The 16,234-nt window shown below is 38.4% G+C and overlaps 1 protein-coding gene across 4 annotated transcripts in view; it reads right to left on the minus strand.

The window, feature by feature from the left end:
* Positions 1-10,000: 10,000 nt before the first annotated feature.
* Positions 10,001-16,234, minus strand: part of atg5 (ATG5 autophagy related 5 homolog (S. cerevisiae)) — a 41,605-nt gene continuing 35,371 nt past the window's right edge. For all 4 annotated transcript variants that reach the window (XM_037784152.1, XM_037784153.1, XM_037784154.1 and 1 more), the window contains exon 8: positions 10,001-11,060. In XM_037784152.1, coding sequence (XP_037640080.1) covers positions 10,924-11,060 — 137 coding nt within the window. In that variant the 3' untranslated portion in view covers positions 10,001-10,923. The remainder of the gene's footprint in view (positions 11,061-16,234) is intronic.

Below are 16,234 nucleotides of genomic sequence, written 5' to 3' on the forward strand. Positions count from 1 at the left end.
AAGGGACACAGTGCTTATTAATAATAGTCTGTGTGTGTGTATGTGTGTGTGTGCGTGTGTGTGTGTGTGTGAGATCAAAGTGTTAAGGCTCGCCAGACCCCATCATCCACATCCTCCTGTCATTCTCTCTATCTGTGAGTCCGTCTCGCTCTCTTCAGCACCTGCCTATTAAAGGGCGGCAGGGTTAATAACAGGTTGGTCTCTGTGTGTGTGTGTGTGTGTGTGTGTGTGTGTGTGTGTGTGTGTGTGTGTGTGTGTGTGTGTGTGTGTGTGTGTGTGTGTGTGTGTGTGTGTGTGTGTGTGTGTGTGTGTGTGTGTGTGTGTGTGTGTGTGTGTGTGTGTGTGTGTGTGTGTGTGTGTGTGTGTGTGTGTGTGTGTGTGTGTGTGTGTGTGTGTGTGACTGGAAACGACAGAGCACCTCCAGGAAAAAGAGAGAGCGTTTCGGTTGTTTTGTTGTTCTGACCCCCTGATTACGTGCGTGTGTTGAGTTTCTATGTACATGCATTCAATCATGCAATGTTGGTATATGGACACCCCTGTGTGTCTTGGCTTGAATTTTTCATACTTTGGCCGAGGTTTCTTAGCACCAATGAGGGGACATCTTAATGTTGCAGCATTTGGAGCTCTTTCAGAAGTTCTTCCAACTTTGTGTCAACAGTTTGTGTTCATCCTTTTCCTGTTTCAACCAGCCCATTCGTACGAAAAGGCATACAAATGTCACGATAATGCCCAAGGCATTTAACGTGCAATAAGGACGCCTTTCTTGATTTCCACGTCATTTGTACGGCATGTATCCTGTCCTGACTGCAATGTTAACGCATCCGCGTGTACATGCTACAGTAAGAGTTAATGACGTAGTATAAAAAGCCTGTAATGTATGTGTGATGTTGTGATAATTATACGCCAAAAAACACGAAAATAATGGGAAATTCGTGTCTATGTAGACGAATCAAATAGATTTAATTTTGTAACTATTTCACGGACTGCCGTGAGACTGCCGTGTTGGAATTCCACAAACTTTTGGCCACTTGTGCACTCGTGTCTGTGAGGCTGGAGGGGAAGTTGGGCGGTTTAGGGGCTTTATTGCAAAGGGGAAATTTTTTCTTTGAGTGAGAGAAGAAGAAAGTGAGGAGGACAGATGGAGAGGAAGACAAAGAGACATGGAAGAGCGAGAGAGGGAGTGATTGCACTTTTTTACAAGAAAAAGAAGAGCGTTAAAGAAAGACAACAGACATTTAATGTGTCATATGAGCGTGCGTGTGTGTGCGGTGAGAAACGGAGAGAGGGGGAGAGAGTGAACTGTGTCCTTTGAATCATTACAGACTTCAAAGACCGTCGCTCTCGTTAAAAAATGGACGTCCATCCCTCCATCCGCTGAGAGAGAAGAGAGACAGAACCACAGAGGGGAGGGTTGGTGTTTGTGTGTCACACTGCCAGGAACAGACACAAAGAAACACACTTCTGGTTTGCTGATTGTTTACTGGTTTTACTGGAAGAAAAGAAAAACTCTTTCCTGACTGAAATCTCATCGATCAGCAGTTAAAATGACTGCATACACATTATTGTAACATGTAAGAACGTTTGATGGGTATCTTCAACTTTCGGTTTACAGACCGAGGGCTGTATTACAGACTTTAACAAACTTAGATTTGTCCATGAGCATTACAATTAATCTTAATAGTGTAACCAATGTAACCACTGGTACGATGGAGTGATATCTGTTTAGTGACTAATCATAACGTGATTGTTTTTTTCAGTGAAACGCAAAAAATCATGTTGAGACAGAAGTGATACTGAACTCCTTTTACAGTAAAAATCAATTATCTTAAAATGTACAACATGTGGGCTTGAGACAGAATCTGACTCTGACATTAAAACTGTGCCAAATTTGATTGAATTTTTTTTTACATTTAGTTCACATGTATCCGTAATGCCGTTGTTTCAACAGTATTTCACCACTATATTTAAATATGAATGGTTCCTATCTATTTGAAATAATATTCATTGAAACACTGTTGAAACGTTCACTTTTAAACCAAATTTATCCCAGTTTAATCCTAGACGTCACAATGTTTTTCGGCTCAATTGTTTGTTTTGTTTTCAAAATAAGCTTCCATCTTCATAGGAATATCTATGAATAATGTATGAGAACGGCCTGGTATTTTGCTGGTTCAAAATACTTTTGATAACCAAAAATAGCCCGTACTGTACCATTCACTGTTCCTGAGAGACTTTTAAGATAATTGAACAAGTAAAAACACACAAAACGACTAGAAAACATACAAACGTCTCTAATATTAAACATTAGTGTGACACATTTGAACAGCTTAATGAGGATCTATAAGTGAAAGGCGAGGAGCCACAGCATGAAGCCTGCTTGTGTTTACTGCAGTGACAGGAAGAAAAAAAAGCTGGACTGCCAGTAAATTGTTTAACAACTAATCCCTCTCATTATCCAGGTTACCTCTCAGTTCAACACAACTTGAACCGGTAGATTTTAGAGCTGAAGAGGAAACCAAACAGCCACCAAATGCAGATGCAAAATATTTAACCGTTATTAACCGCATGATTGTCCATAGTTAATTACAATTAATCGCAAATTAGTCACACATTTTTTATCCGTTCAAAATGTACCTTAAAGGGAGATTTGTCAAGTATTTAATACTCTTATTAACATGGGAGTGAGCAAATATGCTTGCTTTATGCAAATGTACTGTATGTACTGTATGTATTCATTATTGGAAATCAATTTACAACACAAAACAATGACAAATATTGTCCAGAAACCCTCACAGGTACTGCGTTTAGCATAAAAGATATGCTCAAATCATAAGATGGCAAACTCAAGCCCAACAGGCAACAACAGTTTTCATTGTGTCAGTGTGCTGACTTGACTATGACTTGCTCCAAACTGCATGTGATTATCATAAAGTGGGCATGTCTGTAAAGGGGAGACTCGTGGGTACCGATAGAACCCATTTTCATTGACATATCTTGAGGTCAAGGGACACCTTTGAAAATGAGCATGCCAGTTTTTCCTCACCAAAGTTTATCGTAAGTTTGGAGCGTTATTTAGCCTCCTTTGCAACATGGCTGGTACCAATGGATTCCTTAGCTTTTCTAGTTTCATATGTTACCAGTATCTTCACTCTAGCTTTAAAACTGAGCCCGCTACAAACGAAAAATCGCAATAATGCCTTAAAGAAATCAATTACATAAAAATAAATTTGCGTTAATGCATTGTTATCGCGTTAACATTGACAGACCTATCCAAACGTATGGCTGAGAATTACCGTCACTCTTTTAAAATGTTAAATTCTGGGATTTAGAGATTAAAATTGAAATGTTATCGGGAAAAAATTGTACATTCAAAAATTAAGTTGAAGATTTACTAGAAAAAAACGAACACAATATGTTTCCCTAAACTTAACGTAGTGGTTTTGTTGCTTAGTGCTTGTGTTAGAAGGTGTTGCTCCTCAGTTTCTTTTTCACTTTTATGACGTAGTAGGCCCCTATTGAGCCACATCTATGATGCTTATAACGACCAATACTGCAGATTTAATTAGCTGATAACAGTCAAATCGGGTGCACACCCACTCATAGGAACTAGATGTGGAATCTTGACATCTGAATGTGATGACTGACACTGATTCATGTTTCATTTAGTCTCAAGGCCCAAATGGGTTCATCGGGGACATCAGTGCAGTTTAGTTTCACAAAACTAAATGTTTTGACAAATTTTTTAATGCTTTCTGGAAATTAATTTAAAACCAATTTTACAAACAAAGACGGAAAAACGAAAGAAAGAAGTCCCAAGTGATGGAAAGGGGTTTTGTTTTCCACTTTTAAAGCTACTTAAGAGAAACTTCAAAGAGAAAATTAGGGTACAAAATGTTAAATGTCATAATTTTAAAACACATTAAAGGCCTGGAAACAGCCTGAATACTTACTCTGGGTACATGAGTGTGATTTATTTGTTACACTACATGTAAACAAGCATGTCTAGACAAAGATGTTATAGTTATAGTTATTAACACTAATTTATTTTCTCTCCATTACTCTACTTTTGTTTTTCATCTCTCTCCTTCCTGCACTGTGTATCATCATATTAACATTTCAGATGTTTTAACAGCAGGAACACTCTTACAGTATGTTGTCATTTTCACTCGTCGCACATGTTCCCTCAGTCCCAGTCTGCGTTGTGTTATCTGCGTGTGTTTGTGTGCGGCTTCGGAGGGGGAACACACTCATGACTTCCTCTTCATCACTAATCACTCTCATCTGTTGATCTTCTTGATCTCGGTCTGATACACAGCAGAGCGCCGCGGCCCCCTGAGACGCATTAAAAGCAGAAGAAGGTGTGTGTGTGTGTGTGTGTGTGAGTGTGCGTGCCTGCGTGTGTGTGTGTGTGTGTGTGTGTGTGTGTGTGTGTGTGTGTGAGAGAGAGAGAGAGAGACTGTGGTTTCACGGAATCAGGCAGGACAGTAGGGGATTGAGTAAAGTTGGAGGGCATAGTTTGCGGTCTGAGCTGATGGTAAAAGTGTGTGTATGAGAGAGAATGGTTTCACGGAATCTGCAGGAAATCAGTTGTCCGGTAAAGTTTTGTCTATTCTTGGAACAAACAGTTTGCAGTTGTTATGGAGACGCAAACAAACTGTTGATGAAAACCTTCCTGAAACTAATTACACTCTGACACAAACTAAACAACTGTCCCCTCTGTTGTTTGAACCAAAGACTGTAGTCTATATGAAAAGGTGACGTGGTCACGTCACCCATTGGTTTGTGGACGACGGTTCCGAAGCCTCAAGTTCGGCATTTTGGCCGTCTCCATGTTGTTTTTTTGCAACCAGAAGTGACACGAGAGGGTGGAGCTGAGTACAACCGAACATTGAATAAGACATGTTTTGGTGACTGAAATGTTACAATTAACTTTCATAAACAGAAAACACACTGTGAAAGGGTTAAAGTTCTAAGACGAAAACACAGACAACTCCCAGACCGGACAACGCCGTGGTAGCTACCTGTCAATCACAAGGTAGCCATGCCCTAAATCATACCCTGCTTTATGGTTTATTTGACTCTAAATGGGACCATAATCTACTAAATGAACATCATGCTGTATTGAAGAAGATTTGAAATTAGTGATTGAGACCATAAACTCATGTTTACAATGTTTACTGAGGTAATTAATCAAGTGAGAAGTAGGCTCATTTTCTCATAGACTTCTATACAATCACACTTCTTTTTGCAATTAGAGGAGTAGCCCCCTGCTGGCTATTAGAAAGAATGCAAGTTTAAGGCACTTTGGCATTGGCTTCAATTGTTGCAGCTGGTTTAAACCTACCTGATATGGCGGGTGGCTTGTCAATAGCGCAGTACTGCACTGGTTAATGACAGTCCTACCTCCAGTTTGGGAACCCGCTGACTTACTAAGACATCATAACGTAGTGTGTTCTAAAACACTGTACAATAATTCTGATCTTTTTTTGCTAGAAACTGGTCAGTCTGATGAACCAACGTATGTCGGCTTTTCAACACAGACACTCAGGGAGAGAGCAAATGCATCCCTGCAAACAATTTACCTTTGACTCATTCCATCCAAACACCTCACTGAGCATCTCACTCTCTCCTCAGTGTGGCGTATAGTTCAGGGGTCGGAAGAAAGGCTCGGGAAATCCCATAAAAAAGTGTGTGTCAGCGAGATGACAGAGTGAGACAGACTCTTCATCACTGCGTCTAGAGCTGCAGTGTGTATACAAACACACACACACGCACACACACACACACACACACACACACACTCACACACACACACAAACAAACACATACCGTACCCCACGCCGAGCTCTTGACTCAACACCATAAACCCCGCCGTCCCATCATGCTTGGCGGCAGCATAAGCGGTGAGGAAGCCTGACGTGATGACATGATGTGTGACATCACTCACCCAACATATATATACACACACACACACACACACACACACACACACTTTGAATTAGCAGACTGGCAGTGTGACAAGAGACGAGTGTGTGAGAATTCGTACACACACACACCTGCAGGGGGGCTATAAATGATGTCTGTAATTATGCACACACACAAATCACACACTCACACTGCTGTACAGTTTGATTCCGCGAAACTGAGCTTGCTCACATCGAGACAAACACACTCGTACACACACATACCTACACACACACACACACAGGCAGCCTGAGGCCTGTCTGACAGCACAGTTTAGTGGTCTCATTAGCAGCGGGTGGAATGCCAACAGATAATTAACCAGGAGAGATGAAGAGAGAGAGGGAGGGCGAGTGTCAGCAGTAAAACACATAAGAGAGAGATGTACTTTATGAGATGGATAAAGTGAAAAGACGGTAAAACACCAGAGGGGAAGGAAGCGGACTTTGTCTGTTGGTTCAAACTCCAAAGAACAGACTGTAACACTTCGTAATAACCATCATTTATAAATGATTTTACTGTCAACAAACAACAAAATGATACTTAATAATGTTTAACAATTATTAGTAATAATATAATTTATGTTATTTTATCATTAGTTTGTGTGATTTGAATAACAATTACATTCTGATTACATTAGTATTTATAAACAGTTTATTGTTGTACACATTATAAAATAGTATTTGTTAATAATTACCAAATGATTTGTAAACCTTTAAGAAATTGTTTGTATAACATCTATAAACATTACATAAACCAATTATTAACCTTTTAACAAGGTATTATAATCTTCAATTGCAACTTTATAATAGTCATCCAAATAATGTTTATAGATGGTTTTACAAACCAATTATTAACCATTAGCAAAGTTACAAATATCTGTCTATGTAAAGTTTATATATGTTTTACAAATAATTCTTTAATGTTTACAAATTATATCTTAATCATTAACAAATACTTATATATATATAGTATAAAAATGCTATATGTGCAACAATAAACTGTTAAAATAACAAATTATAAAATTACAAATAATTAGTGAACATTATTTATCACTTTGTTGGTTGTCAACATTAACATAACTATTAACTAAGTTTAATTAACTATCAATTTACCATTTATAAATGATGGTTATTATAGAGTGTTATCGAAACTTTCACCAACCAGCTAATCACGACCAGAATATAGGTTATATATATATATATAGTTTGTAAGTTAATAGCATCATAACATTTAAAGGGTGGGTCCATTATTTTAGTTCTTTTTAGGTTTTTATATCATCCTGTTGCTTCCCAGCGGTGTTTCTTATGTATTTGTGTGTGTATGTACATTTTGGTCCCAGTTTGTATGTTTTAGTTTCAAAATGCTATTTTCCCTTCAAGCTCTTCTAAAAACTTTTCCCCATGTGATCTGAAGTAGGTTTCTGCATGATGACATAGTGACATATATACATCCTTATAGTCAGTGTATTAACGTTACATACAGTAACTTAGATGGCGGTCGGCATGCTCCCAGTTTAGAGAAGCCGACATGAGTACCGCTAACATACTGTATATATACTGTATATGAAAGCTACTTCCATGTGATTAAGGAGAGTTCTGCCAACTTGACTTTTTAAACAGAAAGGTGTCTTTGACTGTGAACGGAAAAGTAAAATGCTTCTGGTGGTGGTGCTGTGAAATGTGTTTAACTACATATTGTACAGTTTTTGTCTTCACAATCAATAACTAGATTCCCTGACAATTAAATATTTGAATCACTTTTATTTGAAGTCCTTCTGGATAACAGAGTAATTTTATTTCAGTATGAACAGATGTAAAAAAAACAAAAACAAAAAGAAGACAAGATGTTGATATACGCTGCAAACTTTGTTAAAAACACACTGATTCATTTTGGTCTCAATAGTAAAGTAATCCAATTTGGGCAGCCCTCAACTACAGCTGGTGTTCTGTCAAAAGCCAGGTATGATTTTGCCAGTTTTGTTTCCGTCCACAAACTCAAATCTGACAATGAAAGCACATGAAGGACATGTCAAACAACTGTGCCCCCTCCAACAGCCTGCAGACTTGATGCTAATCGTGCCTGCTGTCTCATTATCGAAGCTGAGTTCTTAAAAATGAAACAAAACCAGATGCTCATTTAAGTTTGGCTGCAGACAAAGAGGCTCGAGCCAAACCTGACAAAAACAGACAGTAAAACAGTTAAACTGTGTTGTATTGATGGAGAGAAATCAACACCTGCTATTGAAAACACATGTGGAGTCTTTCTTTTTTTCCCATAACCCCCCCTTTGTTTTAGTCTCATAAAAATAGCTGGTTCACTCTCAAAAGACAGCCCGTGAAAATCCTGTATCTCCATCTGTCTTCTGCAAAGATAGCGAAACAACAAAGTTAAAAACAAAGAACATCATGACACCTTAAGTTCATCCATTTGTTTTGACAGTTCCCATACATCAGACCGGCACACACATTCCCCTTTTGGGGGAAAGAAAACCGAAGAGCCCATAGACTTCAATGCAATTTGACGTATGTTTGGATTGTAAATTTGATAAGATCATAATGCATTAATCTCTTGTTATACAAACGTTTGTTTATACGCAAAATTACACATGTCAAATAATTATTTAGCGACCTTGCCTGAACCTGAGCGTTCGCGATACCTTAATAAATGAAGGTTGATCGCCGCCATGTCCCTTCAGTCTTCCCCCGTCCAACACAGTGGCCAGATATTGTTTATCCAGAAATCTCTACCTATATGATTGAATCCCGTTAGGCTAAGTGTTGTCTGTAAATAACCAAACTGTTAATAGCCAACTGTTTGATCTATACACTAAGATTTAGTTGGAGACGACAGTCTGATGCTGCTATAACGTTAATGTATGACTGTATTACTGCGGAGATCAGCTTTTTTGGATTTATTGATGGTGCAACCAACTACACAGCAACTCTTCGGCCGAGCGTTATTACTATTACAAGTTTGCTTAAAGTAGAAGTTTCAACTTCTTCTGTTCCCGTCTATGAGGGACATGGAATTGTTTTCCCCCAAAAGGGGGCGTGGTCATGAGAGCTAACTCTGGATGACGTATTGCCGGTCTGACATTTCACAGATAGAGGAGAATGTAATAATTAAAGGACAATTCCAGTTTATTTCAACAATGAAACTGAGATTTCTCTTTAAAATGAAGATGATAAATGAAAATAAACAAAAATGCAGTTACGCTGTTTTTGAGTTAAAGCTGCAATTTAATGCTAATTCAGGAACAGTACCAGATGAGCACACATTTGTCTGCTTGTTAAGTTGCCTTTTCTAATAACTTAAAAAAAATATGACATGCTTATCTCAACAGTGGTACCAGGTGCTCAATCCAAACCAGACACCAGAGGCCTGTACTACGAAGCGAGTTCAACATACCCAGGGTATCTTCTCGTTATCTGGACAAACATGGACAAGTCTACTGTCTGCAGGGCTGCCCATTTTACAAACAAAGAGCAAACTATATTATCAGACAAATACGAAAATAACCCATAATCCAGACTAATAGTAACACAATTGAAGGTGCCAAATGCAGGAAGCAGAGCTGGCAAAAGAAAAAACTGCCAATGTGTGAATGCGTAAATTAACAGACTTATTAATTTAATACTCAAAAGTCAGATATATTTGTCTAGATGGGGCAGTAATATTGGCCGCTTTCAAAACAGAATGGAAGAATAGATTACAATACATTACTCCCTTTGACAATGACGTGGCTTTTATGACTTTTTCAGCCTTCTTTCAGCTGCGTCCACAACTCTGGCGGTGTGAAACATACTTGAGAGCAAGTAAAACAAATAAATATAAAAACATGGTTCAAAGTGGTAAGCACCTACAGTATACAGCCAGCTGTCCTTCCTGCACTTGTTAGTTTAAACTGTGTTGCTTTTAGCCTGGATTATGACTTTAACTTCTTCGTATTTGTGTAATATTATCATATGATCTGCACATCGAGCTCTGATTGGCCAGTAGGCGTGTGCTTTATACGAGTTGATCTCTTATCTCGAACACATAACCTGCTCCGGAGCAGGTTATGTGTTCAGCATAAGTTACCATGGCGATCTACCCCAGTAAGAAGTGAACCACCGTCGTAGGACTGAAAACCCAGAGTTAACCCTGAAGTTACCTCGCTAACCGCAAATCCTGCTTTGTAGTACAAGCCTCTGGTGTGCTGGGATCATTGGAAATCAAACGTGTCGGTCACTGCCCTCAGAGCTCCAAAACAGCTCATCCTAACCAACAAGAAATCTTCTGTAAGAAAAGTCAAAAACAGAGCACCAGAAGTTCCTGGAGAGTTTTTGGAGATGACAATATAAAATGTTTGCAGGCTGTGATGTAAACTCAGTGTGTGTCCAGACGTTTTCTGCAGGGACGACGAGGATGGCGGTGAAAATGCATGTACGTGGCAACTAAGGCAACTTCAGCAGGACTAGATACGCCTCTCCCCAAATCCCAAACAATCGTGTCTCCCTGTCGACAGGTCAGTCTTTATCTTGGACTAGACAAGGAGGAAAGATGTATGGCAGGATGGAAAAACGAGGGATCCGTTCACCTCCTCTCCTCCCATGGAGATGTTTGTTTGTTCGAAGAGGAGCTGCTCATTCAGCCAGAGGAGGATGAGAAGATCTTCTCATCCTTTCGTCCTATAAACAAGTTTTCTGAGGGGAAAGGAGGAGTACTGTGGTAGTAGTGGTGGTGGTGGTAGGAGAAGTAGAAATATAAATAGACAACAAGATGGAACCGGAGGTTTGTTAACTACCTCCTTCACATCCTTTTGTTCATCTTCATCAATAAGATTCTGCTCTTCTTGTTAAAGAGTCTGTTAGTTCAGAGTTCCCACCGTTTAGCGCTACCGCTTCCGGAGTTACCCAGCCGGCTGGCGGGTCGGCTGGTCGGTCGTCACGGTGACAGTGAGGTGCGGTAGGCGTGGCCTCAGTCAGAGGGGACGGGAATGACGCAGATGTGCAGGAAGTTGTCGGGGTGGCTGAGGTGTTCGCTGAGCCACTGCAGAGGCGTCTCCAGCAGCGGTTCGATACCGTGAATCACCACCTGGTTACGCTTCTGCTCACCTGGATGGAGAGAGAGAGAGGAGGGAGGGACAATTGATTTAATGATAATTAGCTAGTAGCATCTTTTAAATAATTTCTTAAAACTCACTTTTACGGGAAGGCCTACTTCTAATTCAAACAGCTTAACTATGCTGCGTCATGTTTTCTTGTTTGCTATGTTTTCCTTTCGGTTTGTTGGTTTGTTTGTTTGATTGTCAGCAGGATTACGGAGACAATACAGGCCCAATTTTCATGAAACTTGGTGGAAGGGTGAAGCGTGGGCCAAAGAAGAACCAATTACATTTTGGAGCAGATCCAAATTTTCACTTATGGAAAAGGCCTTGGCAGAGGTCTGCACCTCTTTGAGTGCCCTTCTAGTTTATTCTGTTTTCTGTTCTTTTATATTTTTCTCTTATCTCATTATTTGAGTACATTTTCATGTTTCTCTCCATTTTACTTGAAGCACTTTAAATTATTATTATTTTACTGTTAATTATTCATTTTTTTCATAGACTAGAAGTGGACGTAGTCACCGTGGCGTCCACCATTGGTTTGTGGACTACTGTTTTGAAGCCTTGAGTTTGGCATTTTAGCCATCGCCATGTTTTTTTGCAGCCAGACATTTTAAGGTGACCAAAAAGGTTATAATTAACTTTCATGAACTGAAAAAAGACGGTGAAAGGGTAAAAAGTTCTAAGACGAAAACATGGACAACGCCCAGACCGGACAACACCGTGGTAGCGACCTGTCAATCACAAGGTAAACAAGCCCTAAAGCATCCCCTGCTTTACGGTTTATTTGACTCTGAATGGGACCATAATTTACTAAATGAACATCATGCTGTACTGAAGAAGTCTTGAAACTAGCGATTGAGACCGTAAACTCATGTTTACAATGTTTACTGAGGTAATAAATCAAGTGAGAAGTAGGGTCATTTTCTCATAGACTTCTATACAATCAGACTTCTTTTTGCAACCAGAAGAGTCGCCCCCTGCTGGCTATTAGAAAGAATGCAAGTTTAAAGCACTTCAGCATTGGCTTCACTTTTCAGACCCCTGAGGTAGCCCACTGTTTTTTTTTTTATTATTATTATTTAGATTAGAAAAAGCATAAAATGGGAGAGAAGAAAGGATTGAAGAATGAAGAGACGGTAGACAAAAAGACAGCACAGAAATAGAGAGGATTGGAGGGAAAGAGAGTGATATGGAAAAAAGGAGGAAAAGATAGAAAAAAGAAAGCGAGGAAAAGAAAGAAAGAAAGAAAGAAGAGCAAATAAGAACAAAAAGGAGATGAGAGACAATTAAGACTTTAAAAATGGTAGAGAGAAGAGGAGGAAATGAGTAAGTTCAAAAACAGCAGAGGGAAGGAAAGGAAAGAAGAAAAAGAGAGGAGGAAAGGCAAGAGCATGTAAAGAGGAAAGAGGTAGAAAATGAACGTCAAAAAAAGAGAGATTAAAGAAAAGATAAAAAGACAAAGATGGAGGCATGGTGGAGAGAAAAGAGGAAAAGAGATGGTTACATGAGGTGAGCGAGACCACATCAGACACTATAGTAATACCACTGCTGTGGTGAGAACCAGAGAGAGTAGCAGTGTGAATGTGTTCAGTTTTGAAGAGAGTGACAGTTGATTGTTTTTGTGTTCGTCGTTGACAGGATTCGAATTTTTAACTTTCACTCTGACAGTTTGTAGTTTCAGGATGTGTGTGTGTGGCTATGATGGCCTCCTGTGACTGACCCCGCCCACCGCTGAGAGGCCATGACCGCAAATCGTTCGTTACAAGCAGTGACTTTCTCGACCTTCCGTAGCCGTGTGATTTGCAGAGAGAACACCGATAATTTAGTGACATTCAGGGAGCCTGCACGTTTTGAGTTACAGTACTTAGATTTAGGACTTTCTTTTAACGTAAAAACGTCAGAAAAACACGAGCAGGAAGAGTCAAATGAAAGACACACTAGAGTGGCATTATGGGAAATGTAGGATCCAGTGTTTTTGGAGCTTTAACATTAGTAAGGACTAAAAGTCTGGATATTTCAGCCTCTGCTGCTTCGATTTGAAAAAAAAATCAGTGTCTGTCAAGGCCTCCAACTTTGTGAACTTTGTGGTAGTGTAGTCCTTAAATGCTGGAATAACTAAACTAAATTTGAAAGGCTAAATGCCAACAAATATGCATTGAAGCAGAATATTTTGTTAGATAAAAACATGTTGAGAATTTCGGAAATGATTACATCCATCTTTTTTCAATACATTTTGGCTTTTTAATTCTACTAATAATATTAGTCTAGCCTCATCTTTATCTGCAACTGTGCGGAAATACCGGGTTTTAACAGAATGTGACCTACTAAGTAGCAAAAATATATATTTTTAAATAGTTTTATATACAGTCTTTTGTATAAATTATTCAGTAAGTGTGTTATTATGATTGTACTTATACATTTGCAAATCTAATTTTGACAATCTCAGAGCAGACAAATCCTGGCGCACCCCCTGTGATCTTTGGCGCCCCCCTAAGGGGGGGCCCGGGCCCCAGTTTGGGAACCACTGTAATACGAGACATAAAATGCCCCAAATATAGTTGAACGAATAATGAGTAAATAAATAAAAAGATTTAGAAAATAAAAGCCTGTTAGAGGATACAGAATTCAACATTACTGGTTTATTCTGGCATCAGAAGAAGGAACTTCAAGAAACCACAACATGTTTAAGACCTTTAAAATTCAATTTGGCAGTAAAATGCTGCTTGTTACTGTAATCAGAACCAAGGCGTTGAATTAAGATAATGAATTTCACACATTTTAAGACCTTTCCAGGACCTGATAATTGTTGAACATATTTTCAAAAGTATTATTTCTATATTTTACATAGAGTACTTATTTAAATAGTTGGTTGGTGTACAGATATTGTTATTTAGACCTCCCTCCGTGCTCTTGACAATTAAATACACAGGTATCTCATGCTGAAATTGATATGACAGTTCTCTAACAGCTGAGGTCAAGATAATTTCCTTTAAAAAACATTTAAATTTTTTTTAACAACCAGGTTAAAGGCCAGAAGCATTTAAAAACAACCTGGACCAGGTTATCAACATTTTCTAGTATTGAGCATCAGATGTGAATTCCTACTCACAGTGACTTAAATGACTGTTTCCCTCTTTTAGTTTAAATTATAAAAAAGTACTTAAAATATACATATTAATAATTTAATCTAATCACTAATTATTTTGTTTATTGTAATTTTTATTATGAAAAATGTGCAGGTGAGGTAGTTGAACTTCTAATGCAAATCGGTCTGTTTAAAGAAACCTAACACTGATTTCCTCTGTTTACATTTTACTTTGGCTTCACTAGAAACCTGTCAAAGTTCAGCAAACGTTCACCTGTTTAAAGACAAATAAGAATTTTATCTCACCTCCAGACTGATTCATGTTTCAAGATAAATATTTTTGCAGTTTTGCAGTGAGCGGGGCGGAAGGTGACAGATGTTTTGTCTGGCTCGGCTGTAAAACAGAAACTATACTTAACATATTCATTAACATGAAAACAGTTAATGCAGCTGTCTTCAGGTTGTTTGGTAGAAAAATATTGTTTAAGCTTTAAGGTTAGGTTGAGTTTAAAATATATATTCTTTTATTTCTATGTTATTTCTTTTATATTTTAGGATTTATAAGTGGCTTTCAGCTTCTATCTAATTATGACAACTCTATCTATGTAATCAGGATGTGTGCGTGAGAAAAAGAAGGTGATGGGCCTTTTCCCGTCTATCACTCTTGACCTTACACACACAGACATGCACACACAGGTCGTGCTCATTCACCACCGAGTGCGTGACATTATAGTTCCACGTAATATCAGGAGGACGGTTGAGACAGAGCGTCAACCGCCGGTCTGAGAAGTGTCTCCACCCTACACCTGCTGACTGGCTGGCGAACAGCAGCGTGCACGAAACTAATGTCAGGAAACAATGCAAAAAATGTTCTCAGCAAAGGCTTTCTTCTGAAAATTACAGATGTGCACATTTAGGCCAGAGGTGGGCGTAAGAGGTGGGCTGCCTCCTCTGGCAGCTGTGGGAATTTAAAAGAAAATTAAGTAAATATTGTTAATTTATCAGTTGTACCAATTGGTTTTTTTAACTAAATGTTGGCATGTATAAGCCATAACAGAGTGGCTGCTGGATTTCAACATAAACCAGAATGTGTAATATTTAGCAGCTGAATTGATATCTTAATGTACTGGGACAGAAGTAGATCATATGAGGCTAAAAGGGATTAGCTTCTGTAGGAGGATTTAAAAGGAAACTTTAATTTAACAGCTGATTTAACTGATGTTTGGTGACTGCAGGCTGTAGATATGTAAGCAGAAGTTGAAAAGTGGACTGATTTATTTTGCTGAATTAAAAAATAAACCTTAACTGTGTGATTTGCCACAAGGTACATGCCATGCATGGAGTAAACCAGTCCATTTAAAGAATTAAAAAAAAAAAAAAAAAAAAAAAAAAGATTCAAAACAAAATAAATGTGTAACAATTATTTTGGTGCTGGTGGATTGAAAAAAAAGAACATTCTGTCTTAAATTTACTCTCTAAATTTATTCTTAACTAAGAACTGTTGAAAGAGTTGAGACGATTGAGGAGTCAAGGTGCAGTACTAATTTGCATTGTTGGTTTACTGCACTAAAACCACTGAGCCACAAGCTTGAAAAAAAAAAATACACCAGCTAAAATTCGAGCTATCACTGTACTGATGCCATTTCCTCTCGACTGACGGGAGTCAGTATCTTGTTATGTGTTTTGAAGCGTTATGAATATCTAAGGCCGTTTCGAGTCAGAGACTAGAGACTGAATATTTTGAACAAAGATATCTGAGAGTTTAGGAGTGTGAACTGTAAGAAGAGCAGGAGCGTTACATGAACTTTGAAAGAGGGAAATGATGAAACAAATGAAGGCAGCACTAAAGGGCAGAGAAAAAAAAACAGTCAATGTAAAAGCATGGTTATTAGTTGAAGTATACTGAACAGAGTAGGACCTTCAATTAAAGTGTAAGCACTGAAATAACTAATTTCAATTTCTGTTTTTTAAACAAAGAAGAAACAGATTTTTTGGTATTTGATGTGAATGTAAAGAAAGCAAATCAGATGTAAAAAAAAATAATAATAATAATAAGCAATGCTGCAAAATTCAAGGTGAACTGGATTTGTTTTTTA

The sequence above is a fragment of the Sebastes umbrosus genome, chromosome 11 (assembly GCF_015220745.1).
Source record: "Sebastes umbrosus isolate fSebUmb1 chromosome 11, fSebUmb1.pri, whole genome shotgun sequence".
In the NCBI taxonomy this organism is placed as follows: Eukaryota; Metazoa; Chordata; class Actinopteri; order Perciformes; family Sebastidae; genus Sebastes; species Sebastes umbrosus.